The sequence below is a fragment of the Peromyscus maniculatus genome, chromosome 1 (assembly GCF_049852395.1).
Source record: "Peromyscus maniculatus bairdii isolate BWxNUB_F1_BW_parent chromosome 1, HU_Pman_BW_mat_3.1, whole genome shotgun sequence".
NCBI classification, from domain to species: Eukaryota; Metazoa; Chordata; class Mammalia; order Rodentia; family Cricetidae; genus Peromyscus; species Peromyscus maniculatus.
Window position 1 is genome coordinate 149,707,006 of NC_134852.1, and position 14,248 is coordinate 149,721,253.

Below are 14,248 nucleotides of genomic sequence, written 5' to 3' on the forward strand. Positions count from 1 at the left end.
GAGAGAGAGAGAGAGAGAGAGAGAGAGAGAGAGAGAGAGAGAGAGAGAGAGAGAGAGAGAGAGAGAGAATTAGACATGCAAAATGAAGTCACTTGAGAAACTCAACTCAACAGTTGAAGCTGGCAGATGGTCCATAAGAACAGAGATGGGTGACTCTCAGGAAGGGCAGTTCTGAGCTGGGGGGGAGGGGGCTGGGCACAGTGAGGGATTCCCACCAATGTGAGCCAGTGTCGGGGTGTAGACAAGTAATGGGATGACCAAAAAGGCTGAGAAGACGCTGAGTGGAGGACAGACTTCGCAGGCAGAGTGACAGCGGTGTGGGCTTAGAGACCCAGGAGCGGGGTTTCAGAGCAAGGATAGGGATGGAAGACACGGGTGCCTACACTGAACCGGCCGTGGGGCTGGCAGCAGCCCTCTCAACAGCAGCCAGCAAGTAATGTCTTTAAAATTCTGATAGAAAATTGCTGTCAACAGGGAACTCTGCACCAGCTAAACAGTCATTCAAGAATTAGACGAAAATAAAGAGGGTACATTCATAAGCTTAAGGAGAACAGCCCAGAATCACTTGCCAAGAGAACTACTCGACAGAGGCGTTCTAGCTGGATAATGAGTGAGCACCAAAAAAAAAAAAAAAAAAGAATGGCAAGATAAGCTCCTACATATAATTAACTGTTGGATACAAAAACTAATTTGGTGGACTTTTAAGTGAAATCAAAACTTAAGATAGCAGTAGGAAGAGGCAACAGGCTCTGGGTCCTGTGTTAGGGTACCCGGTGGTTCTCCAAGGTACCTATGGACACCAGTTCCCAGCAGGGGGACCCTGTGATTGTCAGCACATGGACATTCCACCAAGCTTCTCATTTTACCGATCAAATGTGAATAATACAATGTCCTGTTTGGGGTGAAGTTCTATTTTCCTAGGAGCTGGGAAGGTGGAACATATCACACGTGGGTGGGTATAGGTACATGTGTGGAGGTTGAATGTCAACCTCAGATGTCATTCCTCATGACCTGTCAACCTTGTTTCTTGTTTTTTTGAGACCGGGTCTCATTGGCCTGGAGGAAAGTGGGTTAGGCTGGTTGGCCAGTGAACCCTAGGAATTCATCTGTCTGCCTCCCAAGAGCAGGGATTTCAGACTTACCCTGCTGTACCTAGCCTTTCAAATGGATTCTGGGGATCCTATTCAAGGTCCCCATGCATGTGTGGTGACACTTCACTGGTCGAGCCATCAGAAAGGGCTCTCTCAGGCATATGTGGCCGGGCAGGAACGGCCAGGCAGGAACGGCCCGCCTTCTTTGCCTCCTGAAGCTCCTCAGCACCTCTTGGCCTCAGCCTTTACCAACATGTAACCAAATAGAAATTCTGCTGCCAGCATCCATCTCTGCTGTGTTGATGGGACATCAGAAGACAGTTGAAGAAGCTGGGCGTGGTGGCGCACGCCTTTAATCCCAGCACTCAAGAGGCAGAGGCAGGCGGATCTCTGTGAGTTCGAGGCCAGCCTGGTCTACAAAGCGAGTTCTACGACAGCCAGGGCTGTTACACAGAAAAACCTTGTCTTGAAGAAAAAGAAAGACAGTTGATCAGAGGACACCCAGGCACACACGTACCTGGGCCACTAGACTCCCATATCGCTTGAGTTTTCTAAGCTTTATCATTTTCTTGTTTGGGGATTTTTTTTTTAAATATAATTTACTCCCCCATCTCACCTTCAGTTCTAAGTAATCTGCTAATAAATGAATTGAAAAACTTATTTAAATTATTATTGCACATATATGGGAGGTACCACAGTTCATGTGTGAAGGCCACAGGACAACTTTATGGAATTGGTTCTCTCCTACCTTTACCTAGGTTCTAAGAATCAGCTCAGTGAATTTACCCACTGAGCCATCTTGCTGGCCCGAATAAACCAATTTTTTTTTTTTTTTTTTTTTTTTTTTTTAGCTCAAGACTTCTACTTTGGTTCCATCTTACACCTTCAGGACAGCTCCTGCTTTTGCTGCTTCAAAAATGTTTGGCAAAATTACATCAACGTCCACCATAGCTGAGGGCTCAACTCACTGTCCAGACCAGTTCATTTCCGGTGGTTTCCCTCAGATTTGGTCACGTGTTGTGTCGCCCTGTGTGTGACATATTACTAAGAACTGTGGAACTTTCTAAGATCTCCAAGTTCTGACCGACAGAAAGGAGTGATTCACATCACCTCAGTGCTCAGGATCTTCTAGGATACTCGACAGAGTTTCTATCCCCACCAAATCTGGTTTTAAGGCAGTCCACCATGTTCTGGTAATCTCTCTTTTCTATCAGGATCCCTTTTCTGGAGTATGATGTGGTTTAGGGTGTATGGACCTGGTTGATCTGCCCACCACCACCACCACCAGAATGTCCTGTCCTGCAGGTTTCTAAATGGGCAGGGGCAGTCTCCAAGTTTCCACATTCGGAGGGTCTGTGCCGCCAGGTCCTGCCGAAGGAACATTTCTCTGCCTCAAACCCTGCACCGGCCCAGGAGCCAAGATCTTGGCAACTGCGGAGCCCGCTTCTGCGCAGGCGCAGAGGGCCGCGGTCAGCTCCTGGCAGCCTGCGGCCCGAGGGTTCATTTCCCTGGAAGACGGTCTGGTCAGCAAAAGCATCGCTCGATCTCCTTCGGGTTCCCAAGCCCTCCCCGAATCCACCCGCCTGCCCTCTCGAAGTCTCTTCCTAGCCGGGTCACCCACCTCTAGCGTAAGAGGCGGTAAGCGCACGCGTACCGAAGCCACCCCACCCCCGCCCCGCGGCTTGATGCCCTCGGGCCTCCGTACAGCAGCCGCGTCTCCGTGGCGACCGGGTGGGTCGCGCGGCCCCTTTGTTAGACGGTGCCTGAGCCTTCGGAGGCGGGGCAGCCGGCGTGCCGAGGCGGAGTCGCAGGTGGGCGTGAGGGAGGCTTGGCGGGGAGGAGGAGGATGCCGCGGCGTCAATCGCCGCTGGCAGGGCCGGACCGGAAGGGAGGCGGCACCTGACTACGCGATGTGGGGCGGGGCCACCGAGCTGTGGGGCGGGGCCACGGGGATGGAGGGTGTGGACTCCGGGGTTGAGTGGCAGGACCACCGGGCTGTGGGTCTGCTTGGGGGTCCTTTGAACGTTAGCCTCTGATAGCACGGTGCTGGGAAAGTACTATGACTTGGTCCCTTGACCCTCTACAGTGGCCGCGCCCCCGAGGATAGAAATTGAGGCCCAAATGTCGAGTTCGCCACACCCAGCTCCAGTGTGGAAACCGCACCACCAGTCCAGTTTCCCACTTATCAACACATTTTCCTTACAATGTAATCTGTTGGAGGCCGAATCTTTTCCTCCTAATTCCAAGGTGTAAGGGGGGAAAAAAAAAGAACAAGAAGAAGAGAAGGAGGAAGAGGAGGAGGAGGGAAGAAGGGAAGAAGAAAAGAAGAAACCAGGCTGCAGTGGCACACGCCTCTAATCCCAGCACCCGGTAGGCAAAGCCAGGTGGATCTCTGTGAGTTCGAGGCCAGCCTGGTCTACAGTGCAAGATCCAGGACAGACACTAAAAACTACATGGAGAAACCCTGTCTTGAAAAAAAAGAAAGAAAGAAAGAATAAAGAGAGAGAGAGAGAGAGAGAGAGGGGGGGGAGAAAGAGAAGAGAAAAGAGAAGAGAAGAGAAGAGAAGAGAAGAGAAGAGAAGAGAAGAGAAGAGAAGAGAAGAGAAGAGAAGAAGAGAAAAGGAAAAAAAAAGAAACAGCAGGGCTGGGGAGATGGTTCAGAGGTTAAGAGCACTGGCTGCTCTTCCAGAGGTCCTGAGTTCAATTCCCACCAACCAAATGGTGGCTCACAACCATCCGTAATGAGGTCTGGTGCCCTCTTCTGGCCTTCAGGGATGCATGCAGACAGAACATTGTATACATAATAAATAAATCTTAGAGAGAGAGAGAGAGAGAGAGAGAGAGAGAGAGAGAGAGAGAGAGAGAGAGAGAGAGAGAGAGAGAGAAAGAGAAAAGAAGGAAGGAAGGAAGGAAGGAAGGAAGGAAGGAAGGAAGGAAGGAAGGAAGGAAGGAAGGAAGGAAGGAAAGAAAGAGCAAACCATAGACTGTGCAAAGACCTGGAGACCTTAGGGAGCCCCAGGACACGTCCCTTGCCCAGCAGACCTAAGCTCCCCATGAATTGTACATCCTTGACGTCAGCTCCTTAATTGAAAAGTTACCTTCTCCTTAAAGGGGAGTAATACTTCTGCCCGTGTGCCAGTCATTGAGCTAACTAGCTGACAGGTGATCTCAAACCTTTAAGCATTCCAGCCATCGTCTTTACTAGGATTATTTTGAAAGTATATTCTAGCTAAGCAAAAGGATCATTGCACTAAGATGTAAGACTGTCATTGCCGAGGCAGAGAACCAGGGTGGAAACAGGAAGCAGGCCTACCTACCAGAAACCCCTCTCCATTTTGTAGGTGGTTTGCAAACTTTAAAGGTCTCCCTCTGTTTTCATCCAGCATGCTTCTTTTCACTGAATGTTAAATTGTAGCCAGGTCGATACTTGATTATAATCACAACACTTTGAAGGTAGATGCAGGGAGATTAGGAATTCAAAGCTCACCACCGTGATTTAGAGGCCAGCCTGGGCTACTTGAACTTCCGTCTCAGATCATCATCATCATTTTCTTCTTTAAATTTTGTGTTACAGTGTGAGGAGCAAAGAATGTAACCAGTGCCTTCTTGTTTTCCAATGTTTACAAGTTTAAAAGCCAAATTCATGGCACCGTTGCTTTTTCAGCCAGTCAAAAGCCCCTGCAAATGTGCCCTGTCCCACGTGACTTCTGGTTGCTAGGACACTCCCCCGGCCTTTTTCTTTTTTCCAGGTGACTCCATACCAAGAAGGATGAGCGGTGGCCACTGGAGGGCATCAGATGGAGGACACCAGCACCTGTGCTGTGGCCGAGGAGGCTGCCAGTGATCCCGAGAATACTGCTGTGGTCAAGAGCATACCTGCTTCCCTTCCCAAAGATGATGAAACAAGCTTTGAGGGAGTCATCTTCTCTTCCTCACCAATTTTAGACCTGAGTCAAAGAGGCCTGTGCCATTTGGGAGAGTTCTTTAAAATTCCCAACCTTCAAGTAAGTGCCCCATTCCTGGGAGGGTGTGTGACGCACAGGTGGCCTGCAGCTGGAAGCAGAATCAGCACTGGGCTTTTTGTCCCTCTTGTTAGAAGAGGTGAATTCTAGAAGGAGCAGGAGGGTTAACTGGGGTTTCACAGGCTGACCACAACAAAGAGCAATTGAGGTGCGGTGCCAGGCAACAGAGAGAGCCGGGTATCAGGATGGGGCAGCCTTCTCTTCCCTGAGGCTTGTGTTTCTTCATGGGAAAGCCTTAGGCTGAGATCAGCCTAGGGGGAGACCCCTGCCCAAACAGCCTGGGTCTCTGATTTAAAACACGTTGTCTGTAGGCCCTGGGGACTATGAAAACAGTTGGAAGCTTTCTCTCATTGTCTTGGACTTTGCTGATGTTGTACACAGCTTTCCTTCGTGCTGGGCCCTCCTTCAGGGCACTTCCTAGTAATGTTGTGTTGTCCAGGTGCTGTCTGGAACAAGTAGCTTTGGTGGCAGACAGCGTAGCGGGTCCCCAGCAGTGTTGGCACTGCCCTTCTGCGCAGAATGTCCTTAAATTGCATTCAGCTTCAAATGTCCTTAAATTGCATTCAGCTTCATCTGGAATATTATGGTGGTTTGTTGTAAGATGACGCAGTAGCATACATAAAGACCTTGTCAGGGACATCACAACACTGAGGTAAGCTGTTCATTCACTCTGCCCATGTTTGCTCTCAAGACACGGGAGCTAGCTAGCACTCTTGCCTTTTTTTTTTTTTTTTTTTTTTTTCTTTTGTAGACAGGGCCTTGCTATGTGGCCCAAACTAGCCTCAGATTCATGGTTCCCCTGGCCTGTGTCTGGCTGTTATTACCCTCAGCCTCCAGGAGTGCATTCTCAATTGCTGGGACCCACCTTCTGCGGCCACTGTTGTTCATGTGGCAATCACTAAGAAGTGAAGCTCTCCATTCTCGTGAGTCCAGCTAATCTGGTACCAGCTGTGAGGTACCCACATTGCCTTTATCCAAAAAGGAAGGAGGAAATTCCAAAGTCCTTTATATCTAACCCAGACTCATAACTGAGAAGACAGGTGTTGCTGTGAATGTATTACTATGGGAAAAAAAAAAATCAGCCAGGCAGTGGTGGTGCACATCCTTAATCCCAGAACTTGGGAGTCAGAGGCAGGCAGATCTCAGAGTTTGAGGCTAGCCTGGTCTACAGAGTGAGTTCCAGGACAGCCAGGGCAACATAAAGAAACCCTTCTTGGAGAGAGAAAAAAAAATCAATGAGGTAGTAACTACCCAGAGCTGTAGACCATTAGGGGTTATGGACAGCATTTTGGAACAGTATAGCAATCAGTCCCGGAAGCTGTAAATTCCATGCCCGGAACACTGATGCTCAGAGGACATAGAAGGAACCCTTTTCACACTAGAACTCAGAGGAAGGGCACAGCAGCATGACTGACTCCAGAGAGAGTGGAGGCAGCCTTGCCAGGCTCACTGGGGAGGGAGAACATGTTAGCCTCTCTAATGTTCATGTCCCCCGTTCAGAAGGAACCCTGATTTCCAGTCTTGAGTATCAGGATTAGCTTACATAGAGGAAAAGAGCATGCCTGAGCAGCTTAAAGCCTCTGCTCTAACAAAGGGCCAAGCAGGTTCATGATGGGGGCTTGCATGTACATGTCTTTGAGGACATGTGTCCTCATGTGTCCAGAGATACACATACATGTACAGCGATGTGTCTCTTCATGTATCTGATGCAGGCATAAACATGTTGTATGGGGGGACATTTGCCACCATATAATTGAAGAAGGCCTGTACACCTGTGAGAAGGGGGAATGAATGTATCCTCACATGTCTGGAGACAGGCACATGTATATGGATGTGGATGTGTATTCTTATGTGCCCAGGGAATGTATGTACCTGGGGACATACGTTCTCATGTACATAGAGGCATACATGTTGTGTGTGGGGTGTGTATTCTGTGTATTTGGAAGTATGCATAAGCATGGAATTGAGGGCATGTGTCAGACCATCCACTCCTACCTGCCACTTTGCTCTCCAGAGACCATGCCAGCTGCTGGGAGGCAGACTGGGTGCTTACAGAACACCCTCATTCCCATCACTGTTCTTCAAGAACCTGGAAGTCATCTCTATTAGAAAGATGGGGTCAGTAGAATTGGGAGCAGCGAAACCCTGGCAGTAGGAAAGCAGCACAGTTGTTGTGGCTGGTACACTCATATTTCCTGTGCCACCCTGCCAGGGAGGGCACACCCATCACCCCCACTCCACAGGCAAGGACACTGAGAACAGAGGGGTGCAGGAGCTTGCTCAAGGTCACAGAGCACATAGATTTTGAAACTGAGATTTAAACTCAAGCTGCTTGGCTTTAAGGTCAGTGCTCTGGACAGCTGATATTGCCCCGTGGCAAGTGTGGATACAGGTGTAAATGTGGACAATAATGCTTTTACAGCATATAACAGCAACATTGATGGAGGTGTTTTTAAAATGGCCTATACTCCAACCACAGTGTGACTATAAAATTACACACTCATGGGCTGGCAAGACGGCTAGGTAGGAAAATTCAAGCAAGCCTGGCAACCTGGGTTCTGTCCCCAGAACCCATGTAAAGGTGGAAGGAAAGAACTGGATCCAGCCCGGCGGTGGTGGCGCACGCCTTTAATCCCAGCACTCAGGGAGGCAGAGGCAGGTGGATCTCTGTGAGTTCAAGGCCAGCCTGGTCTACAAAGCGAATTCCAGGTAAAGGGGCAAAGCTACACAGAGAAACCCTGTCTCGAAAAAAACCAAAAAAAAGAGAACTGGATCCACAAAGTTGTCCTTTGATTTTTCACATGTATGCTGCTGCATGCGTGCACACCATGTACACATGCAAAAAAAATTTCATATATATAAATTATATATATATATTAAATATTACATAGATAATTCATATATAGTATTTCCCCTTATCCAGGAATGACCAATAGAAGATATCAGGAACAAATCATGTTTTAATAATTTATAAAATGTGTTCTTGTAGCCGTCCTGTTGCATTATTGGTTAGTGTTGCTCTCTTGCTCTGCTGACGTCCCCTGCTCCACTACATCGTGGGAGTGCACAGATAGGAAAACAGAATGGCCCAGTGCTGTCCGTAGTTTCAAGCATCCACTGTGCTTTCAAAGTCAGGACAGGATTTCACAGGGCTCAGATCAAGCCACATGTATCATGTCTTTTTTTTTTTTTTTCTTCGAGAAAGGATTTCTCTGTGTAGTTTTGGTGCCTTTCCTGGAACTTGCTTTGTAGACCAGGCTGGCCTCAGACTCACAGAGATCGGCCTAGCTCTGCCTCCCGAGTGCTGGGATTAAAGGCGTGTGCCACCACCGTCCCGTATCATGTCTTCTTACCTGGGCAATGGCTCCTTTCTGAGTAGCTGGTCATCACAGATCATGCCACAGCAGAATGCATCTGTATCCCGTGGCCTCCTCCTAACTACCAACTTGGAATGAGTCGGACGTGGCTCTTACTGTTTGTTCACTGGGTTTGCTGCGAGCATGGTACTGAGTAGCCAAGGAGAAGGAAAACAGTTTTAGGTTTTAAATCTCTCTGATTCTTGTGTCTACTGTTTGTATTCTTTAAGGGAAACTGTTTTTGGTTTGACATGTAGTTGTGGTTGTTTTAGTCCTTTTGGAGATGGTTTTTGGATACATCCTGTTTTAAATTTCACTGGCTGACAAAGCATCCTCTGGCCCTTTTCTGTGGAAGCAATTACACCTGCAGAGGAATTCGCTCAGTGGGATTCCGAGGGATTTCTTCCAGCTGCTGCCCAACCTGACATGGCTGGACCTCCGTTACAACAAGATCAAAGCTCTTCCTTCTGGGATTGGCTCTCACAAGTAAGTGTCTGCTTCTTAGATGTGTCTTCAACTGGGTTGGGCACACAGGAAGCAGAGGTGGGCAGATCACTGTGAGTTTGAACCAGTCTACATAGTGAGTTGCCATCTCAAAATAAAAAAAGTCCAGATGATTCAGACGCAGCTCGCAGGGGCATGGCCAGCCCTTCTGGGTGCTGCAGCTAACCGTGTTATGATGGGCTCTTTGACACGGAGGAAGGTGCCAGCCTCAGTGCCTCTGCAAGTAAGTCTACAGGGTTCCTTGGACAACTGATTTCACCCTGACTCTGCTGTGGGAAGCCAGAGAAGATCAGAAGTACCTTGGATATTTAAAAACCCAGCCATGTGTTTCCATGGGCCCTGGAGAGTTCTCCTTGGCTCTTGGGGAAGAGCTTTGGCCCCTTTTGGAAAGTTAGAAACCCTCAAGAAAGCAGTATAGACTGTCTTGCCACATTCCTGGCCCCCAGCCGCCCAGGGTTTCCTGCAACTCCCAGTTACAGAGTCCAGTCCAGTCCACCTTTGACAACCAGGCTGTGGACTCACCACCTCCTTTCCTGGTCCTCCTGTACCAGTGTTAGATCTGCCCTAGATACTCCCTTCAGACCCTCCTCTCACCTCACACATCTGGGCAGAGGAAAGGAGCAGACAAGTCCCTGAAATTATCGGGCACTTACCAGGTGTTGAGGACATGGTAGGAGATGAGGCTGAGGAAAGCCTCCGAGGTTTGAGATCTGTATTCTCCACTTTGAAATGTATTTTGAAAGAACTGAACGTAGGTAGGGATAGAATTAGACTTGGCCCAGATCACTGCCTGAGGAAGGAAGCTGTCTGTAGGGCAAAGGGTAGAAGGAGCTGGCAGGCAGCCAGGGCAGTGGTCCATGTAGGAGGCTTGGCCAAGTGACTGAAGCAGGGCCTCCCAGGACCTCAGAGCTGTTGGGATTGGCGTTGACACAAGGCTAGAAAACAGGTGTCCAAGGTTGACCCCAGGACCCATGTAGGGATATCCCAGTGAGGAGACCATGAGTCCAGCTGCAAGTCAGCATAAGGTTTGCAGAGGTGCCTTCCTGCTCAGGAAGCACCATTTCTTAAGTATTGACCAAAATGTATTGGTATGAAAAAATCTAGATAAAAATGGGGAGAAAGAGTGAGCACTTCGCACAAATTAGGGTGAAAACAAATGCCCTTACCCCCCAGTCTCCAGCTCAGCAGGAAGCAGCTTGCTTTTGTTGTGTCTGAGCTGGGGATACACCAGGAACCCTTCTCTGGAGCCCTGGGGACCCTGGAGCCTGCAGGATAAGCATGCGTGGACTGATGGGGGCGAGCATGTGCCTGGCCAGCTTGGGGGGGGGGGGACAACTGAGCTGGATTTCTTGAACGGATCTCTAGGCTGTTTCCAGTCCTGCTTGCCTGGCCAGGACACCTGGTCTTCTGGGCCTGTGTCCTGTGCAGAGTGCCTTTCTTCCTCACAAGGACACCATCATCTGTGCTGGGATAGCTGAGAGGATTCATCCACAAATTATTTGATGATTAACATTCAGTATGTCCAGCAGTTGTTGTCCCTGAGGGTTAAGGTCATGCAAACTCTGCTGCTGAGGGGCCCACTTCCTGCTTCTTCCCAAAAGGGGTGCTTAGTTCTCAGAACTGGAATCCTTGGATTTTGACAGCCTACGCCAGCTGCTTTCTGTTGTTTAATTTATAATTGAGCCTCTGATTTTACACCCATTATGTCATTAAAATTGGATCCACTTGCTGAGGGGCTGAAACATATTAATTAGAAATTTTAAGTAATTATGGGCTCATTAAAGGCTTTAAAGTTAAAATATATATATATTTAAAACAATAGTATCATCAGAGGCCCCCCTCCACTGTGTGTGGATGTGTGAGTGTGGGTGCAGAGATTAAAACAAGGCATGCTGATTCGTTCTCCTGAGGCTACAAGCTGGCAGGTGTATGCTCAGTTGTAAGCTGGTGCTGAGGTAAACAGCGAGGACAGTCTGATTAGTGATAGAACTTCTGAGACTGGCACAGGGTCATCATCATGTGGGTATTGTGACAGAAGATAGTAACCTGTCATACTTTCAGCTTCGTATTTGGTAAATACTAAATATTATACATACTCTTCCAGAAGAACTCAAGCTAAATGGACTGGAATGCCTTTGGCTTGGGTGCTGGAGAGGCCCAGGGCACGTTGCTGAGTCTCCTGTCTTGAGTCGCATCTTGAGTCGCAGTCAGCTCACAGAGAGCTGGCACGTCCTTGCAGCCTCTTTCCTAATGAACAGATTTAGAGGGCACAGCAGCAAAGCCGACGAGCTGAGTCAGGAAGGTTCAAATAACCAGCCTCTGTGCACAGCACGTTAAGTTTCTTAGGGCAGAAGAGATAGGTCAGTGGTTCAAAGGGCTTGCTGCGCTTGCAAAAGAGCAGGTTAGGTTCTCTGCAGACACCCCCATGGGCAGTTCCTGACCATCTCCAACTCCAGTTACAGGGGATCTGACACCCTCTTCTGACCTCCATGGGCACATGGTGCACATACATACATATAAGCCGTAAAAACCATACACACACATAAGACATTTTTAAATAATAAATCTTTCAAAAAAGAAAAGTTTATTCATAAAAGTTTCAAATAAGGCAAGATGTGGTAGGTGCCTGTAATCTTAGCACTGGAGAGGTAGAGGCAGGAGTATTGTTGAAAAATTGGGACCATCCTGATCTGCATAGCAAGGTCGAGGCCAGCCACATGATAGAGTAAAACTGTCTCAAAAACAAACTTCAAATAGTAAGAATTCCTGAGAAAGTAACACTTTGGTGAATGATGAAGTAAGCCGACATGAGCTTTACTCTGGGGTGCTGAGGTGTAGTGCTCTGCACCCCAGGATGCCTTCTCTTTGCTTCAGGTTCATCAGAAATGGCCACACTGAGCCCATCAGTCCAGAGGGCAATGATTTTAGCATCATTCAGAGTCTCTGGGTGTAGCTCAGGCTTAGAGACCTGTCCTCTGCTAGCACTGGCCATGAGATAGATCCTACCTTCAAACAGACGGCACAATGAAGGAACAGGCCATCTGAGACCATGAGCCAGATTTCTGCTAAGGGTCCATGAGAAGTAAAGGAGAAGGAGAAAGCAACAAATTAACAATGGGTACTGTCTTAAGAATTAAATATAATCTCAGCACTCAGGAGGCAGAGACAAGCTGATCTCTTTGAGTTCGAGGCCAGCCTGGTCTACAGAGAGAGTTCTAGGATAGCCAGGGCTACACATAGAGACGCTGTCTCAAAAAACAAAAAACAAAACAGCAACAAAAACAAACAACCAATACAGGTGCGAGACAGAGTTCGGTGTAGCTCTCGGGCTGCCTTCTGATTCTGAGGTGTTTGCTGATGGTGCGTAGTGTGGGTGTGTGTTAGGACATCAGTGATCAAGGAAAGGAAAATGAGGACTTTGACACTACATTTTACAGGTGGTCATTTAATCTTCTGCTTTCTAAAGTATTTTTGTTGTTTTCTTTTTTAAAGACATTTGAAAACTTTGCTTTTAGAAAGAAATCCTATCAAAATGTTACCGGTTGAGCTAGGTAAGTACCACAATAAAGTGAAAATACTTTGAGGTCCCTGAGGCTTGTGATGGGTGGGGAGGCATGCTGGAGGGAGGGGAGGCAGAGCTGTTCAAAGGCCTTCTCCCAGTTTATTACTTACTTTTCCAGTCGCGGTGATAAAATACCCTGACAAAAAGCAGCTAAGGGAGAAAGGGATTGTTTGGGCTCGCTGCTCAAAGCTTCATGGTGGGCAACTGAAGGTGGTGGGGTCCGAATGGCACCCCCAGTCAGGAGGCAGGAAGGGGTGAATGTTTTCTCCCTTTTCTACAGCGCAGGATTCCAGCCCTGGGAATGGTGCTACCCACGGTGGCTCAGTCTTTCTCCTTCATGTAACCTTATCACAATACCACTCCCCCCCACAGGCACATCCAGAGGGCTGTCTCCAAGTTCCTTATAGAGCTCATGCCTATTCTCAGGCAGAGGAGTTGTTAACACTTATGTGTGTTGTCTGTGCCAAGGCCAGACAGCTTTGCAGATAGCATGCAGCCTAAGAAAACCTGGCCGTACAATGCTGCCTCCTGCCAGCATGTGGCTTTGCTGTCCATGGGAGCCAGTCTTGAGCCCCAGCTGCCTGGGTTCAGTGCCCTTCTTCGGACTTAATCTCAGTCCTTGATTCTTTGGCTCACATGTGCTGCGGAGGCCCAAGTGGATGTATGGGGCCATTCACTCCCTTGTGTGCGTTTTCTCTGCTGTAGATGAGGAGAGTGCTTGTTTTCATCTTTACACATTGAGTTGTCTTGGTTTCTGCTCTCTTTTCTTTGTCTAAGTTTGATTCGATTTTTTTTCATCTTTGTTGAGTTGGAAACTTAGGCTTTGACTTCAGATATTTTTTCTAACACACATTTGAACTGCACTTTGTCCTAAACACGGCCTTCGCTGCATCCACGTGTTTTCTGGTGCAATTCACCCATGAGCTATGTTACAGTTATTTTCTTCACCACTGTGACCAAATACCTGACGAGAACAGCTTGGAGGTAGAGGGATTTGTTTCAGCTCACGTCAAAGAAGGCACAGCAGAGTTCACTGGGACAGAATATGCAGCTGGGACAGGTCAGGAAGCAGAGAGCATGGAATGCTGGTGCTCATGGCTTTCTGCTTTTTGCCTTTTCAGTGAAGGACCCGGATCTGTGAGATGGCGCCACTCACATTCAGTGTGAGTTCACCTCCCCTTAGTGACACTGCTCTGGAGACACGCCAGAGGTGTGTCTCCTAGGTGATTCCAAGTCACCTGGTTAATTAGGAAGAACAGCTGTCACAGCTTGCTGCTTAGTTTATACACAACTAGAGATCCTCCAGCTAGCTTTCTGTGGTGAATGGTGCTTTACCATTTAAAAGGCAGAGACTGTCAGTCCAAATAAAAATGCAGAAGCCAGCTGCATGCAACCCACTCGAAGTTACTGAAATGCAGGAAGTTTGAGCACCAGCAGCTGGAAGGGAAGGGAGCAGCAGGCATAGGCTCAAGTGACTTCCTGATAGCCGCTTACCCAGTCAGATGTTCTCGGTAAGCAGCTGATAGTGGTCGGTGTCATTCTGTCACTAAAGCACTGTGTGTTTTAAAGAGGGTGGACAGCCATCTTTGGCTCCCTCGGTTTCTCTTGTTGACATCATCAGCTGGTCATGAAGCCCATCTAGAAGTGGGAGTGAGGGGGGTGACCAAAGGGTGCACATGGGAGGAAATAAATGTCATGATTTGGTCTGTCATC

The 14,248-nt window shown here is 48.3% G+C and overlaps 1 protein-coding gene across 9 annotated transcripts in view; it reads left to right on the forward strand.

Moving 5' to 3' along the window:
* The first annotated feature begins 2,115 nt into the window (after positions 1 to 2,115).
* Lrrc27 (leucine rich repeat containing 27) overlaps positions 2,116 to 14,248 on the forward strand; it is a 32,455-nt gene continuing 20,322 nt past the window's right edge. For 2 of the 9 annotated variants that reach the window (XM_076554648.1, XM_076554663.1), the window contains exons 1-4: positions 2,598 to 2,729; positions 4,841 to 5,095; positions 8,825 to 8,955; positions 12,466 to 12,524. In XM_076554648.1, the coding sequence (XP_076410763.1) occupies positions 4,889 to 5,095; positions 8,825 to 8,955; positions 12,466 to 12,524 (397 nt within the window). In that variant the 5' untranslated portion in view covers positions 2,598 to 2,729; positions 4,841 to 4,888. Of the gene's footprint in view, positions 2,285 to 2,597; positions 2,903 to 4,840; positions 5,096 to 8,741; positions 8,956 to 12,465; positions 12,525 to 14,248 lie in introns of those variants that run through there. The other 7 variants (XM_076554641.1, XM_076554660.1, XM_042285469.2 and 4 more) reach the window with 6 other exon arrangements.